This window comes from Coregonus clupeaformis, chromosome 16, assembly GCF_020615455.1.
Source record: "Coregonus clupeaformis isolate EN_2021a chromosome 16, ASM2061545v1, whole genome shotgun sequence".
NCBI classification, from domain to species: Eukaryota; Metazoa; Chordata; class Actinopteri; order Salmoniformes; family Salmonidae; genus Coregonus; species Coregonus clupeaformis.
The window spans coordinates 52,057,905-52,070,461 of record NC_059207.1 but is presented as its reverse complement, the minus strand read 5'-3'; the positions used below and the strand labels follow the sequence as shown (position 1 = coordinate 52,070,461).

Below are 12,557 nucleotides of genomic sequence, written 5' to 3'. Positions count from 1 at the left end.
TTTCAACATCCACGGACGTAGATTTTTGGTCCGGTCCGGACCGAACTAGATTTGGCCCAAACATAGACATCTATGATTGGTTCAGATTAGGTCCAGTACTAAACCAATCATGCTCTACTGTACTGAACTGTGCCGTACTGTACTGTGCTGTTCAAATTTGTGAAACATAGTCTAGACGTATATGATTCGTTCAGATTTCGACCAGCCTTGATTCGTTCAGATTTGTACTTGTTTGGGGGTGAAGCTCATTAGAATAATACCCAGCATGCTCTGCAAGTGTTTGTTTTTTTACATTTACATTTTGGTCATTCAGCAGACGCTCTTATCCAGAGCGACTTACAGTCAGTGCATTCAACTAAGGTAGATAAACAACAACATATTACAGTCAAAGCAAAAAAATTAAACATCTGTAACCATTACTGAAAATGTTATTGTAGTTGAAGTGGTCTGTTGGTTTCTTCTGGATTACTCAGAAAATCATTGTTGCAAGTTTTAAAACTTTTGAGAAAGCTACCATAAGTGCATGTAACAGATGGGAACAATAATAAATATTATATGTTGCAATCTTCAATTGGCTCCTCTTTCCTTTAGCTCCTCTTTCCTATATTAAATGGATAAAACATATTATTGTGATATAATGCTTACTTCATTGAGGATGTATGTGTAGTAGAAATGTAAACACAGAATCAATGACAAAAAGGTTTTATATTTTCAATGTCTGTTAATGATGTCTTTTCAACTTTCATTCAGAGCCTAAAATTAACCTAATTTCAACGTCTGGAAAATACGCCATTTTGCTTACTGGGAGGGTATGAAGGCTAATGAGTTGAGTATAGTAGTCTGTCCGTAGTCCATTCCTGTCTTGTCAACGCCATCTCTCAGTATGACTGTGCTAAAGAATTGTGTATATGGCTGAATGGCCTGATGATGATTGCCTTTGATCTACTGTATACATCCAAATGTGCCTTCTATAGCAACTACAGTATGCCTGATGATGAGAGAAACTTAACACTAGAATAATTAAAATTGAATTTTAGGCCTCACATGGGGGCCAGTCTGTCTCAGCTTTAGCCAATTTAAAATCTAGACTAATAACAGACGTATAAGAGTGTAAGACTCAGATCTCCTCTACCCCCAGGGACTCAGCATCATCCACCTGCCACGTTTCCTCCTCTCCAAAACCACACAATACAGAATCAGAGATGATCACAATGACTTTCAAACGAGTTGCCTTTCTTCTTGGAGAACAGAGATCTCTCGCTTCTCTCACAAAGGAGAGGAAGAGGAAGAGAAAACATCTCTCCCCATACCTCTTTTACATCCCGATCAAACAATCGTTCACTAGACTCTGTGGGTGTCCCAGACAACCCGCCTCCAGAACCCTCACATGTGATTCAGAATAAAGCATTTTATTGTTGCTTGTAGGAAAGGAGGAGTGTGTTATTTTGCGATTAAAGACCAATTTGTCATCCACTGTGCTATTTGACCTGAAGGTCAAGGCCAGCTATTGATCACTGATATGTTGATAATTTGACATTTGCATCAGCCAACCCACCATTTATGTCATCTCCGGTAAAGTGCTAGACATTACTTTTAAAATAAGAAAACAAAGTAGCAATGCTTCCCTATTCTATCAAGAGAGACCACCAAATCCCATGTATGAAACTGCAAACGGCAAGAGGAACTTCTCACATCCTCCTCTTTTTCTCTTCTATCCTCACCTAAATGTTTAGATCCAAACCGCCGGCTAAATGACATGGAAAGGAAACACAGAGAAGTGTAGAAGTTACCCCTACTAGGCACAGATCTAGGATCAGCTCAACTTCCCCCAATCCGAACCTTAGTCATGAGAGGGGAAAATGAAAAACTGACTATAGATCAGCAGTTAAGGGCAACGTCTACCTGCTCCAGATAGACCACAGAGAGAACACCTCTCAATGAGGTAGTGGTGTTCACTCTCACACAGGTTCTGCTGAAGTGAAACCGTTGGGGGAGTCAGGAATAAGGGACTCCGGTAAATGAGGCACTCACTCTGATGGGAAAATGTGTCCTGTGACTGAAGAAAGGTTGATGTGGCCGTTAGTGATTGGTCTGTAAAGGTTACGCTTTTACAAATCAGGTAGTATGGTGTTAATCTCATGATGAACCAGGATCAATCACCATAACAAAGCTGAATTCGATTTCAAAGCCAGATACATTTTGGTGAATGTATTGAACCACAACAGCTAGAGCTGCAGGCAGTTACTACAGAGTACCATGTTGTGTCTCTCTACCTAATGTGTTATGGTTAGGATGTTATCTGAAGTGGTTGATACAACCTCTTCTCTTTTCAAACACAGACTCTTCCTCTTGCTTATTCAATGTAAATTATACAGTTCCTTTCTTCTCTGCTGGCCAGGTCTGTCTGTTCTCATGGGGATGTTTGTGTCCTTGCACCTCGGTTTTAACCGTCATCAGAGCCCCAAACTGGGTTGTAGTCCTGCAGGCTATAAACTAGGTCTTTGTAGTCCTTATATTGTTTGTTATGTATGAGTGTGTCCTTTTGGTCTACACCTTAGAAGTATTGACTCATATCCTGAGTGTGTGTCAGTGTGCAGCCCGGAATTATGTATTTATAATCTGTGCGGCAGGTAGCCTAGAGATTAAGAGCGTTGGGCCAGTAAGCAAATGTTCACTGGTTTGAATCCCAGAGCCGACTAAGTGAACGATCAGTCAATGTGCCCTTGAGCAATACACTTAACCCTAACTGCTCATGTATGTCGCTCTGGATAAGAGTGTCTACTAAAATGTAACAATAATGTATTAATCTGTAATCATCATGATTGGCTCAGTTGAACTTTGCAGTTTTACATTTAGCAGATGCTCTTATTACAGTAGTGAATGCATACATTTAAATACTTTTTACAGTACAGTGTACACACAAATCAGGCTAAATCTATCTTAGAATAAAGAGGAACTGGTTTACGGGATGAAAGACAATTTTGGTACTGAAAAATACTACTTCTGGATTCTTTATCTCCACCTCACAGTCACTGAGATAAAACCTTTTTAGACTTAGAGGGTAAATACTCATAACCTGGTAGAATATCAAACTGCAAGGATAAATCGTATCACGTCTACCTGAATCAATGCATAATGTGTAGAGACGATGCTGTAGGGCCTTTATGTAAATGTTGTAAGACTAAGTGGGGAGTGTAGCCTCTCTTCCTCTATTCATTCACTATTGCCAGGAACACACAGCTGGAACTCAAAGCTCTCCTTTTAAAGTTTCACAGAGGCCATAATGTCTGTCTCGGGATGAGAGACAGAGTTCTGTCTGCAGCCCCAGTGTTGCTAAAACGGTTAACTTCCTGTGTGTTCTCTTTGGCACGGTTCTCAGGTAAGGACTTCCTGTTTTGGTGGTCAGTGTACTAAAGGGTGCAGAAATTCTTCCCGCTTTTGTTTAATAACAGAGACCCACCCAGGACATGGCCTATCACCTCCCTAGACCTTGGGCCAAGAAGTTCACATAATCACGGTCAAGGAGCGTCCCCTAGTAAACAAATAGATTACACTATGTTTTGAATATAAAAACATTGGCTCAAGGTGAAGGACTATGATCTGACACAAATACATTAGAAGCTACTTTTGTAGCCATATGGTCTTTGGTTAGAAAGGCCTGGCCTATGCATTACCTTTGTATTGGTAAATTATAGTATTTAAATGATTCAGAGAAGATTAGGCCATTAAAGGGGGCGTTATCTCTTAAATTTGAGGTAGCTTATATTTGAGTGGTGGAGTCAGGGTGGGATGCATTTTTTTTGTTATTAGTTACAGTAACTCTTATTGTGTCAATTGTAATACAGTTAGGGCAGTATATCCTACACTGGCTGTATGAGCAGCACAGTGATTAGTCAAAATAATGATACACTATACACAGCAGAATGCACTTCAGAATTTGTAGCCTACAGTGGCCTGATAAAAAATCAGGAAGAGGATGTGTTTGTCTCCCTCTTCTGTTTGCTCTGGGTTAGTGGAGAGGTGGAAGGTGCACTGAAATAAGTTGGTATTGATACCTACACAACTACTTTTTGGCTCCTTTTTTGCAGAGGAAGCAAAAGAGTCTTGCCAGGGCAGCTGAGATCCGCGAGTCTGTTGTTTCTTCTGCTCATCCGCAGCCACAGTATCTGAACAGTTGACAGAGAGCAGGGTATGACATCAGGGTCGTATTCATTAGGCACAACGTAATAAAAATAAATGTTTTGAAATAATAATTTCTTATTGGTGCCTAATAAATAAGACTCTGATAACTTCATCATAATCTCCCATCCTAACATTACAATGGTGTTTATGATTTTAAACCAAAGTTTACAGTGTTTCCCATTCCGTTTGATTCAGTAGGGTTATATCAAATATGGTTTAGAAATTGTGGTTTTATCATAGAGAATGATTGAGGCCTGTAGTGGCCAAAAGGCCGTTTTAGCATGGGCAGCGCCATTCAGGGCTTGCCTGAGTCATTTTAAAATAGTCAAAGTAGTCAACTTGGTGGGATTCCTATGGGTTGTAGCCTCAATGGCGCTGCCCATGCGGTCACAGACACTATAATGGCACAGATATAAAGATTAGTCCTCTATCTATCTCTATGGGTTTTATGGATCAGCGTTGCCCTTTACTGGAAGAACTGGAAGAGCCATAAATTAAACTGGAGCGGAGCCATCATCAGTCTGAAGGACTCTGCAGTCATTGATGGATTTGATCATATTACCAATGAATTTGCCACTGGGACAATTGACATTGGATGTTCACCATAAAAGGCGCTTGAGGCCGTACCAATAGATAGAAAGGGGTTCATTCTAATGTTATGTTTGATATTTTTTATTAAACATACATGATTATAGTATTTAGAAAAAATAACATCGTTTCTATTTCAGTATTACATATGCTGTTTTTCATGGTGTTAGGGTTCGCATTAAACATGTATTTGAGTAAGGCTCTCTCTCTCAATCAACATTGTTGCTCCCCTCTGTCATTTATTGGTATCTTCCCAAGATGGCAGCCTACGCGTTGCGACGTTGTTTAGGAGCTGTCAAAGTTATCCATAAATGTGGAAGTCACAGATTTATAGGTACATGTTTTTATACTAAAAAATAAGTATTTAAGTCAGTAACGTTTTCTATCATTGATTGATTCACTGTTTATCCGAACTATTTGTGTTTTGCCAGGCATGTAGCTAGCAGGCTAGCCAGGTGGCTACCTAGCTAGCTACCTATATGAACCCATTCTGACGTAGCCTAACTCTTAACTAGCTAAATAAGATGCATCTTATCCCGTTTGTTCAAAATTTAACTTAGTATTTGCTTGTACTGTAATCGCAATAAATTGCATTGTGCATGTTACCTTCAGAGTCCATTGTCTACTCTATGTAACTTGTGGTCATTCTTGTTTATGTCCTACAGCCAAAAGATGTCTACTTTCCTCAGCATACACAGACTCCAAATTATGGGACGCAAGAGAGAAAGATCATCAAAATCTGGGTAAGATAGCTACCCAAAGACACTGATTGCTAACAATTCTCTTTGTCCCTACCCATCACAACAAATGAAAGGTGGGCCTCAACCACATCTGTCACACATTAGCTGTCAAGTGGACGTGACATCAGTTACATTTTAGTTTTGGGAGACCCAGTGATCTACGAGTGAATATATTCGTTATTCTGTGTTTAAGTAGCTACCTGAAGATGTAACTGCCAAGTCAATGACAATGTCTGTGAGTGTCTGCACCAAATGAACACAGGGGGGCAGTGTTAGCTACACATTGACATACTGTACTGTGTCATTAGTACTGTAAAAACATTTAAATGTCAGAAAGTTTCAGCAAGTCTAGCTCTTGTGAAAGTAAAGCTGAATATGAACATGTCATCCTACAGCGTTGTTGGCCGCCTTGATGGATAGGACGTATGACCGAAACTTCCCCGTCAGCTCCCTGTCAATATCACGGGTAAGAGCATGTTAGAGGACCGAGAGATTTCACCCTTGGAGCTTGTCTGTCAACCTGTTTCTGCTGTAGCTAACTATTTCATTGTCATATCTGGTACACCAATGGCATGTTGGCTAAGATGGAAATAACATGATTAGTATGATTTATGTTCTGATCAAACTGTAGGCAACGGGATGAAATAATAACCATATCTGTGTATTTTCTTTTTCAGTTTGTTGACAACATATCGTCAAGAGAAGAGGTTGATCAAGCAGAGTACTATCTTTATAAGTAAGCCTAATTTGCATTCCCTGTTATGTTCTTTCTGTGTTAGGGTGTTCACTTCCTGGCCTCAGTCGCAGGCTAAACCTCTGTTCTGACCTCTATTTTCTTCCAAAGTTTTTTATGGTGTGTTTATGTTCAGTCACATGCATGTTTCTTTGTTCAGTGTTTCTGTGCTGTCTAAGAGCTTCCCTGTTCTCCCCTCCTCAGGAATCTGTTTCTTATGTGATTACAAGATTAACAAGAATATTGCATTGCAAGCCTATGGGTTAAGCGGTTACGCTTGACTTGACCCATGCTGCATAAAGGCGTCATAATAATGACATAACAGAAGTCGTAAACATTCATGTCTTGTTTGTTGTTGTGTTTTATGTCTGAACATCTCTCTCCTGTAGATTTCGCCACAGCCCAAACTGTTGGTACCTCAGAGACTGGACTGTCCATAGCTGGGTCAGACAGTGTCTCAAATATGGGGCCAGAGACAAGGCCCTGCACACCCTCAAGAACAAGGTAGGCCTACATTATGCTAAGCAGAGCCATAGTCCCACTCGGTATTAGATAGAATGTGAATGGTGAAAACAACCTATGGTTACCCCATTGGCTCACAGAAAAAACTTGAAATTTAAGAAAAGTACATGTTAAAAAACGTTTCAACATTGCCTGCTCCTGTGCGTTCTCACTACTAAAAAATATTGTAGGGCTTCCCTTATGCCCCATTTCATGACGGTGCTAGCAGCCACGTGAGTGAGTGCTATCTAGCTAACGACCGGAACATTAAGCTACCCAAGACCAACAACACAAACAGATTATACAGCTACAAGTAGTGACTGGAGTTACAAACAGACTATACTAAACAAGTTAAATGTCTTACCTGTGATTAAATGTTTTCCACACACAGAAATTGAGGTTGACTATAATATTGTTCTTTTGGAAAGTTTTTAACCATTCTCTGTTTCTGTATTTAGGTGCAATATGGAATGTTCCCAGATGATTTCACGTTCAACCTTCTGATAGATTCCTTCATAAAAGATGAAGACTTCAAAGGTAAAGAGTCTCTGACTTCTGAAACTGTAATATCTGTCAAACTGTAAAGTTATCCAAGACCCCCTTTGGAAAACCTCAGTTAAACTAAACCAATGTACACACAGATGACAAGTAGCTTCAAACCTCACTAGGCTGTTCCTCTTCTGCAGGTGCCTGTTCTGTCGTGGAAGAGGTGATGCTTCAGGAGTCTTTTGATCTGCCCACGACACAGATCCTGTCCGTGTATGCACTTAGCAATTACCTAGCAACCAAACCAGAGCTCAGCGTAAGTAAAGTAGCATTCACTGCTCTGTAATTTATGTGTACCAACTTGTCTGGAGAAGTTATCGTGCCAAAGAACATGGAGTGTCTGGATTGTGTAGAAATGAAGGATTGTTGGAAACGTAAGGAGGGCATAGGCATATGTGTGTAGAGAAGGTCAGTCTGGTCCCAGCACAACATCATTCACATAGAAAAATATGGATATTTACATTGACATTTTTTACATTTGAGTCATTTAGCAGACGCTCTCATCCAGAGCGACTTGCATTAGTGCATTCATCTTAAGATAGCTAGGTGAGACAACAACTTATCACAATCGCAGCAAGTAGATTTTCCCTCAACAAAGTATTTATCACCTGTCAGTGCTAGTAGGAAAAGATGAGTGCAACATTTCGCAGTTTAAATTTAGCAGCCACAGTTGTATTTCTGTGGAAGTCATTCATTATGCTATTTGCAAATGTTGTCTGAAGCATAAGTGTGTGTTTGTGTTGGTTGACTGTGCAGGTGTCAGAAGAGAGGGCTCTGGGAGCATCACTGCTGATATCTGGTCTGAAGCAGGACAACTCTATAGGCCTCAGCGCTCAACTGCTGGGCTGTGCTTTACTAGGTATGTATTCCTCCAGTCAGACCATACTCCTGGTCCTAAAACAAGCCATAGCCCTTCCTAACCATTTGTTGATAGCAGAAGGATGATTTCTCAGGAATCCCTGCTTTATCCTCTTGTCAAACATTTAAATCAACCTCTCCAAACCACAGGATCTTTGCTCTGGTTGTCATGTTGTGCTGATCACATCTGATAGTTTCCTCTTCCTGCTCCTCTCTCTCTCTGTCTGTCTCTAGGTAAGGTGGAAATGGCGGCAGGGATCCATGCTGTGTTCAGGGGCATGCCTCTGATGTGGACCCCAGGGTATCTGGGCCGGGCCCTGGCCGTCATGGAGAGAGTAGCTGCCGCTCCTGGAGATGGCAAACTAGCAAAGGATGCTGTATGTACTTACCAATACCTGTCTCAGTACTGTACTTTCTACAATTGCTAAATCAGTGTCTAACACTAACAAGATAATTAGTAACACATTATACAAGTATAAGAGTAACTCATTATAAAAGCGTTACCATGAATAAGAAGCCTGTACAGTTTAGCTGATTGTTTACAATCTCAGTTTACTCATCAAATGCCACAAATAACACAATGAGCATATGACACCAACCTGGTGGCAGTAGATAGCTGTTACTTTCCAGGTACAGTGTATGACAGTCTGAGGGTTTATCTCCAGGGCTTAGTGTTGAGACTGTCATATCTGTGTTATTTATACCCAGACGCACATCAACACAAACCAGGTTTGCCAGAAAGCAGGACAGTGTCAGAACTGATGACTCTGTGTAGATCAGGACAGACAGGAAATATTAATTGTGTGTGTGTCATTGTCTGCGTGTGTTTGTTTGTTTTTGTGTCCGTCTTTTGTCCTGATGGACCCCTATGAGGGAATGCTCATTGCTCCAGAGTTATTGTGTCTGTCTGTCAGTGCACGTCCGCCTGTCCCAGTTGCGTCTGTGTGTTTCCTTACACCTGTGCTGTGTGTGTGTTTCTCCTAGGTGGATTACCTGGAGGGTCTGTTGCAAGACCTGTCCTCTGCCTCAGACTCCTCCTCTGGAGAGGAGGAGTCAGGAGGAGAGGAGGAGGGGAAGAAAGAGGAGGAGGTGGATGAGGACGACCAGGCAGAGAGAGATAAACTACCCTTCTATGCCAGCAGGTTTAAGGTACTGGACAAAGGGAAGATCAATCAAACAAGGAAAGAGCCTGTGTATGGACTGCATGTATGTTGTGTTATGGTTAGAGATTTCTTGTTTTGATCAGTTGAATAAATTGCTATTAAGCACTCATAATCTACAACAACAGTTACACTTAGGGCTCGATTCAATTAGATTTGCGCTAGCCGACAACCGCATAGCATGTGTTTTGACGGTGTCAGAGGTGGAACCGCATTAGAACTATTCAATCCACAAGCGGCTTCCGGCATAACTATCACGGACATTGCCATTGGCTGCACCGAGTCGCATTAGTAGGAATCCTATGCAGCCGTGCTTACCAGCTTGAACACTGGAATGTGTGATGTAATCTAGGCCTACTCCTTGATTAGGCTGATAGAAATCCTCATTGTGACGATCACAAGAGCAGCTGCTCACCGGTTTGATAGCTCCAACGCAGTTACACCTCCGAATCCGGCAAAACATCAGCTATGCGGGTGTCTGCTATCGCCGGTTAACGCTTGATCTGATTGAATCTAGGCCTTAATCCCTCCTTTTCCATACACCCCATCTCTAACCACCACCTCTCCTCTGGCCCTGCGTAGGATCTGAGCGGGCAGCTCCAGTCCGGGGGTAAGGTGGACCCTAGTCCCCTGCAGGTGCTGGTCTCCAGCCTGGTCCAGCAGAGCCTGGCCTCAGCAGAGGGCCCTGACATGGAGCAGTACCAGAGGAAGGTGGGGGAGTGGGAGGCAGAGAGGCAGCAGCTCATCAGAAGGGAGAAAGAGATGAGGAAGAGGGCTGAGGAGGAGAGACTGGCCCATCAGGCAGCCAAAGCAGCTGCAAAACAGGGCTGAACAAACAGCTGGATTGACCCCTTCCACTGCAGTTTCTACCACCACAAATCATCAATACATATTACTGGCTTTTTCATAAACTGTTGGGTCTGTACAACGTCTTCAGTGAAACATTCACAAGAAGCGTGGGTCATATTTGAAATAATAATATCATCTGTACGTGAAAAGCTAAAAATGAAGTATCTGTATGTTGTCTCCTGAAATCAGTTTATTTCATGTAACCTTTTTGTTTGTCTTTTGTACAAATACCATTCGCAGTTCAGCAATATACTGTAAACAAGATCAAAACTCCCCATAATGGAAGTTTGTCTATTAAATTACTGTGATCTTCAAATAATTATGATTCTTTACTTGATTCTTCATACTCAAATATTAACAAAGCAAATACTTAGTTTGTAGTTACAACTTTTAAGTGGTTTTACACATAATACTCATAACCTCTATTTCATCCTTAGCTTTGTTTTCTTGACATTTTTTAGTTTTCTTGAAAGTACGTTGTATTTCCTGTTGTGGACAGCAACATGATGTTATTGGTCTAGCTCCAGTCTAGTGATTGTTAAGCCTGATGGTCACTATGACCTCATGTAAGCAGAAAGTAAGGAAAGCGGGGGAAATCCTCCCACTCCTTTTCCTCTCGTCTCTCAGAATGAGGTGTTTGTGAGCGTACATGAAGACTCTGTGTGCTGGTGTGTGCGCGTGTATGTTTTCTCCCAGGAGAATGAATCCCATGTTATACAATCCAAGGGGAGCTGATGAATGATCTCGGGAAAACAACGTTTGTTCTTTACGTAGGCATGAATACAGTTGCATTTCTTAGCCTTATCTGTAGGCCACAACCACAAAGAAAAGCACACTATCACAGATCCAGATTGTAGGTGTATTGCTTGGCCCTGTTTTAGAGGTTGAGAGGTCTTTATGTGACGTCTGGAAAATGTTTTGTGTATCAAAACAGAGGCATAACAGTAAAGTATGAATTATGAGACTTTAGTAAACTGCAACATGCTACTCAAATACCACAGGTGAAAAAATCTCTGGCTAAGCTATCCCTGTTGTTTTTTCATTTGGGGGAGATAAGTCATCAATTCCACATTACGCTACAACTATTGAGCATTCATGGCATGGGCTTGGGAAACTGCCTGGTATGTAGACTAAGATGAATATACAGCACAAATACTTTTAAGTCACAAACAAGAGCCATTGTTGTGTGGAGGCTCCATATTGACTCCCTAAGAGTTGGAATGTCTAGTCAGAATGACCTTTATATGGTAAAACAAGTTATATTCTACTAGATCTGCCATTCGCAAATTCCCATGGCTCGGATCTGTTTATATTTTATAAAACATACAGTTACTGCTTGTCTGATGGAATGTTGTATGTCATCCCATTGAAACATGTATTCTGATATGACATATCAAAGATTGATGGCTACTTAGAAACTGTGAGAGTCTGACTTAAAGGTCCAATGCGGCAGTTTTTATCGCCGTATGAAATCATTTCTGGGTAACAATTAAGTACCTTACTGTGATTGTTTTAAATTAAAATGGTCAAAAAGAAACAAAAATAGCTTCTTAGCAAAGATCAATTTCTTAAGCAAGACTTTTGCTAGGACTGTCTGGGAGTGGTCTGAGTGGGGAGGGGGAAACTGAAAACTAGCTGTTATTGGCAGAGAGGTTTGGAACTGTCTTTGTTATTGGTCTACTAATTTACCGCCTGGTGATGTCACCAGACAAGCCAAAACTCCATCCCACCACAACAGGCTGAAATTTCAGGCTGTCTTTTCAAACAGCTCTTACACTAAAATGGCATTATCATTATGTTCACAATTACAACCTCATAGTATGGAAATATATATAAAACACAGGAAAATCACATTTTTGACTGCACTGGGGCTTTAAGAAGAGTGTTCCATCACCCCTGTGAAATGACCATTGTGTCCTCATAAATGCTTGATCAACAAATACTCATGTTATTCTATTCCTCCCCTGTGCTGCTTCTTCGGGAACTCTTCTGTCTCTCGATTTATAGATGTGATATACAGATGTAATGTGAAGGGAACATTTTCTGCAGCTGGTGACATGTCAACTTTTCCCAGTATGTTTCTGTGTGCTGTGTCTTAAGTTTTTTAAAACAGATTATAGGATAAGGGTGTGTTTTTGTTGGCTCGGCAACTGGCAGCACTGGTGTCTCTGGAGAATGGGTTTTTTAATCTTCAGTAATTCATCAAAGAAAATGCTGCATGTTTAACATTTTAAAGCCTGATAAGAGATTAATGAAAGCAAATAAGATCAAACTGATTTGTCATGAGGGCTTGAGGACCTGCATATTGCAGTGTGTTTTTACAGAATATTGCACTCAGTAGTACACATACAGTGGGGGGAAAAATTATTTAGTCAGCCACCAATTGTGCAAGTTCTCCCA

General features: G+C 41.0%; 1 protein-coding gene across 1 annotated transcript; it reads left to right on the top strand.

Moving 5' to 3' along the window:
• The first annotated feature begins 4,997 nt into the window (after nucleotides 1–4,997).
• LOC121585103 (28S ribosomal protein S27, mitochondrial) lies at nucleotides 4,998–10,476 on the top strand. The gene is made up of 11 exons (XM_041901461.2): nucleotides 4,998–5,104; nucleotides 5,436–5,513; nucleotides 5,906–5,976; nucleotides 6,188–6,246; nucleotides 6,633–6,747; nucleotides 7,203–7,281; nucleotides 7,431–7,546; nucleotides 8,047–8,149; nucleotides 8,383–8,525; nucleotides 9,133–9,297; nucleotides 9,891–10,476. Exons 1-11 carry the CDS (start codon nucleotides 5,029–5,031, stop codon nucleotides 10,137–10,139), a joined length of 1,254 nt encoding a protein of 417 aa, XP_041757395.1. The 5' UTR covers nucleotides 4,998–5,028; the 3' UTR covers nucleotides 10,140–10,476.
• Nucleotides 10,477–12,557: the final 2,081 nt, after the last annotated feature.

What these genes read in the sequence shown, in the direction of transcription:
- LOC121585103 (XM_041901461.2), top strand. Translation starts at nt 5,029, where the DNA reads ATGGCAGCCTACGCGTTGCGACGTTGTTTAGGAGCTGTCAAAGTTATC. An exon ending in TGGAAGTCACAGATTTATAG is followed by an intron (nt 5,105 to 5,435) that starts GTACATGTTTTT and finishes TATGTCCTACAG; the next exon opens with CCAAAAGATGTCTACTTTCC. An exon ending in GCAAACTAGCAAAGGATGCT is followed by an intron (nt 8,526 to 9,132) that starts GTATGTACTTAC and finishes TGTTTCTCCTAG; the next exon opens with GTGGATTACCTGGAGGGTCT.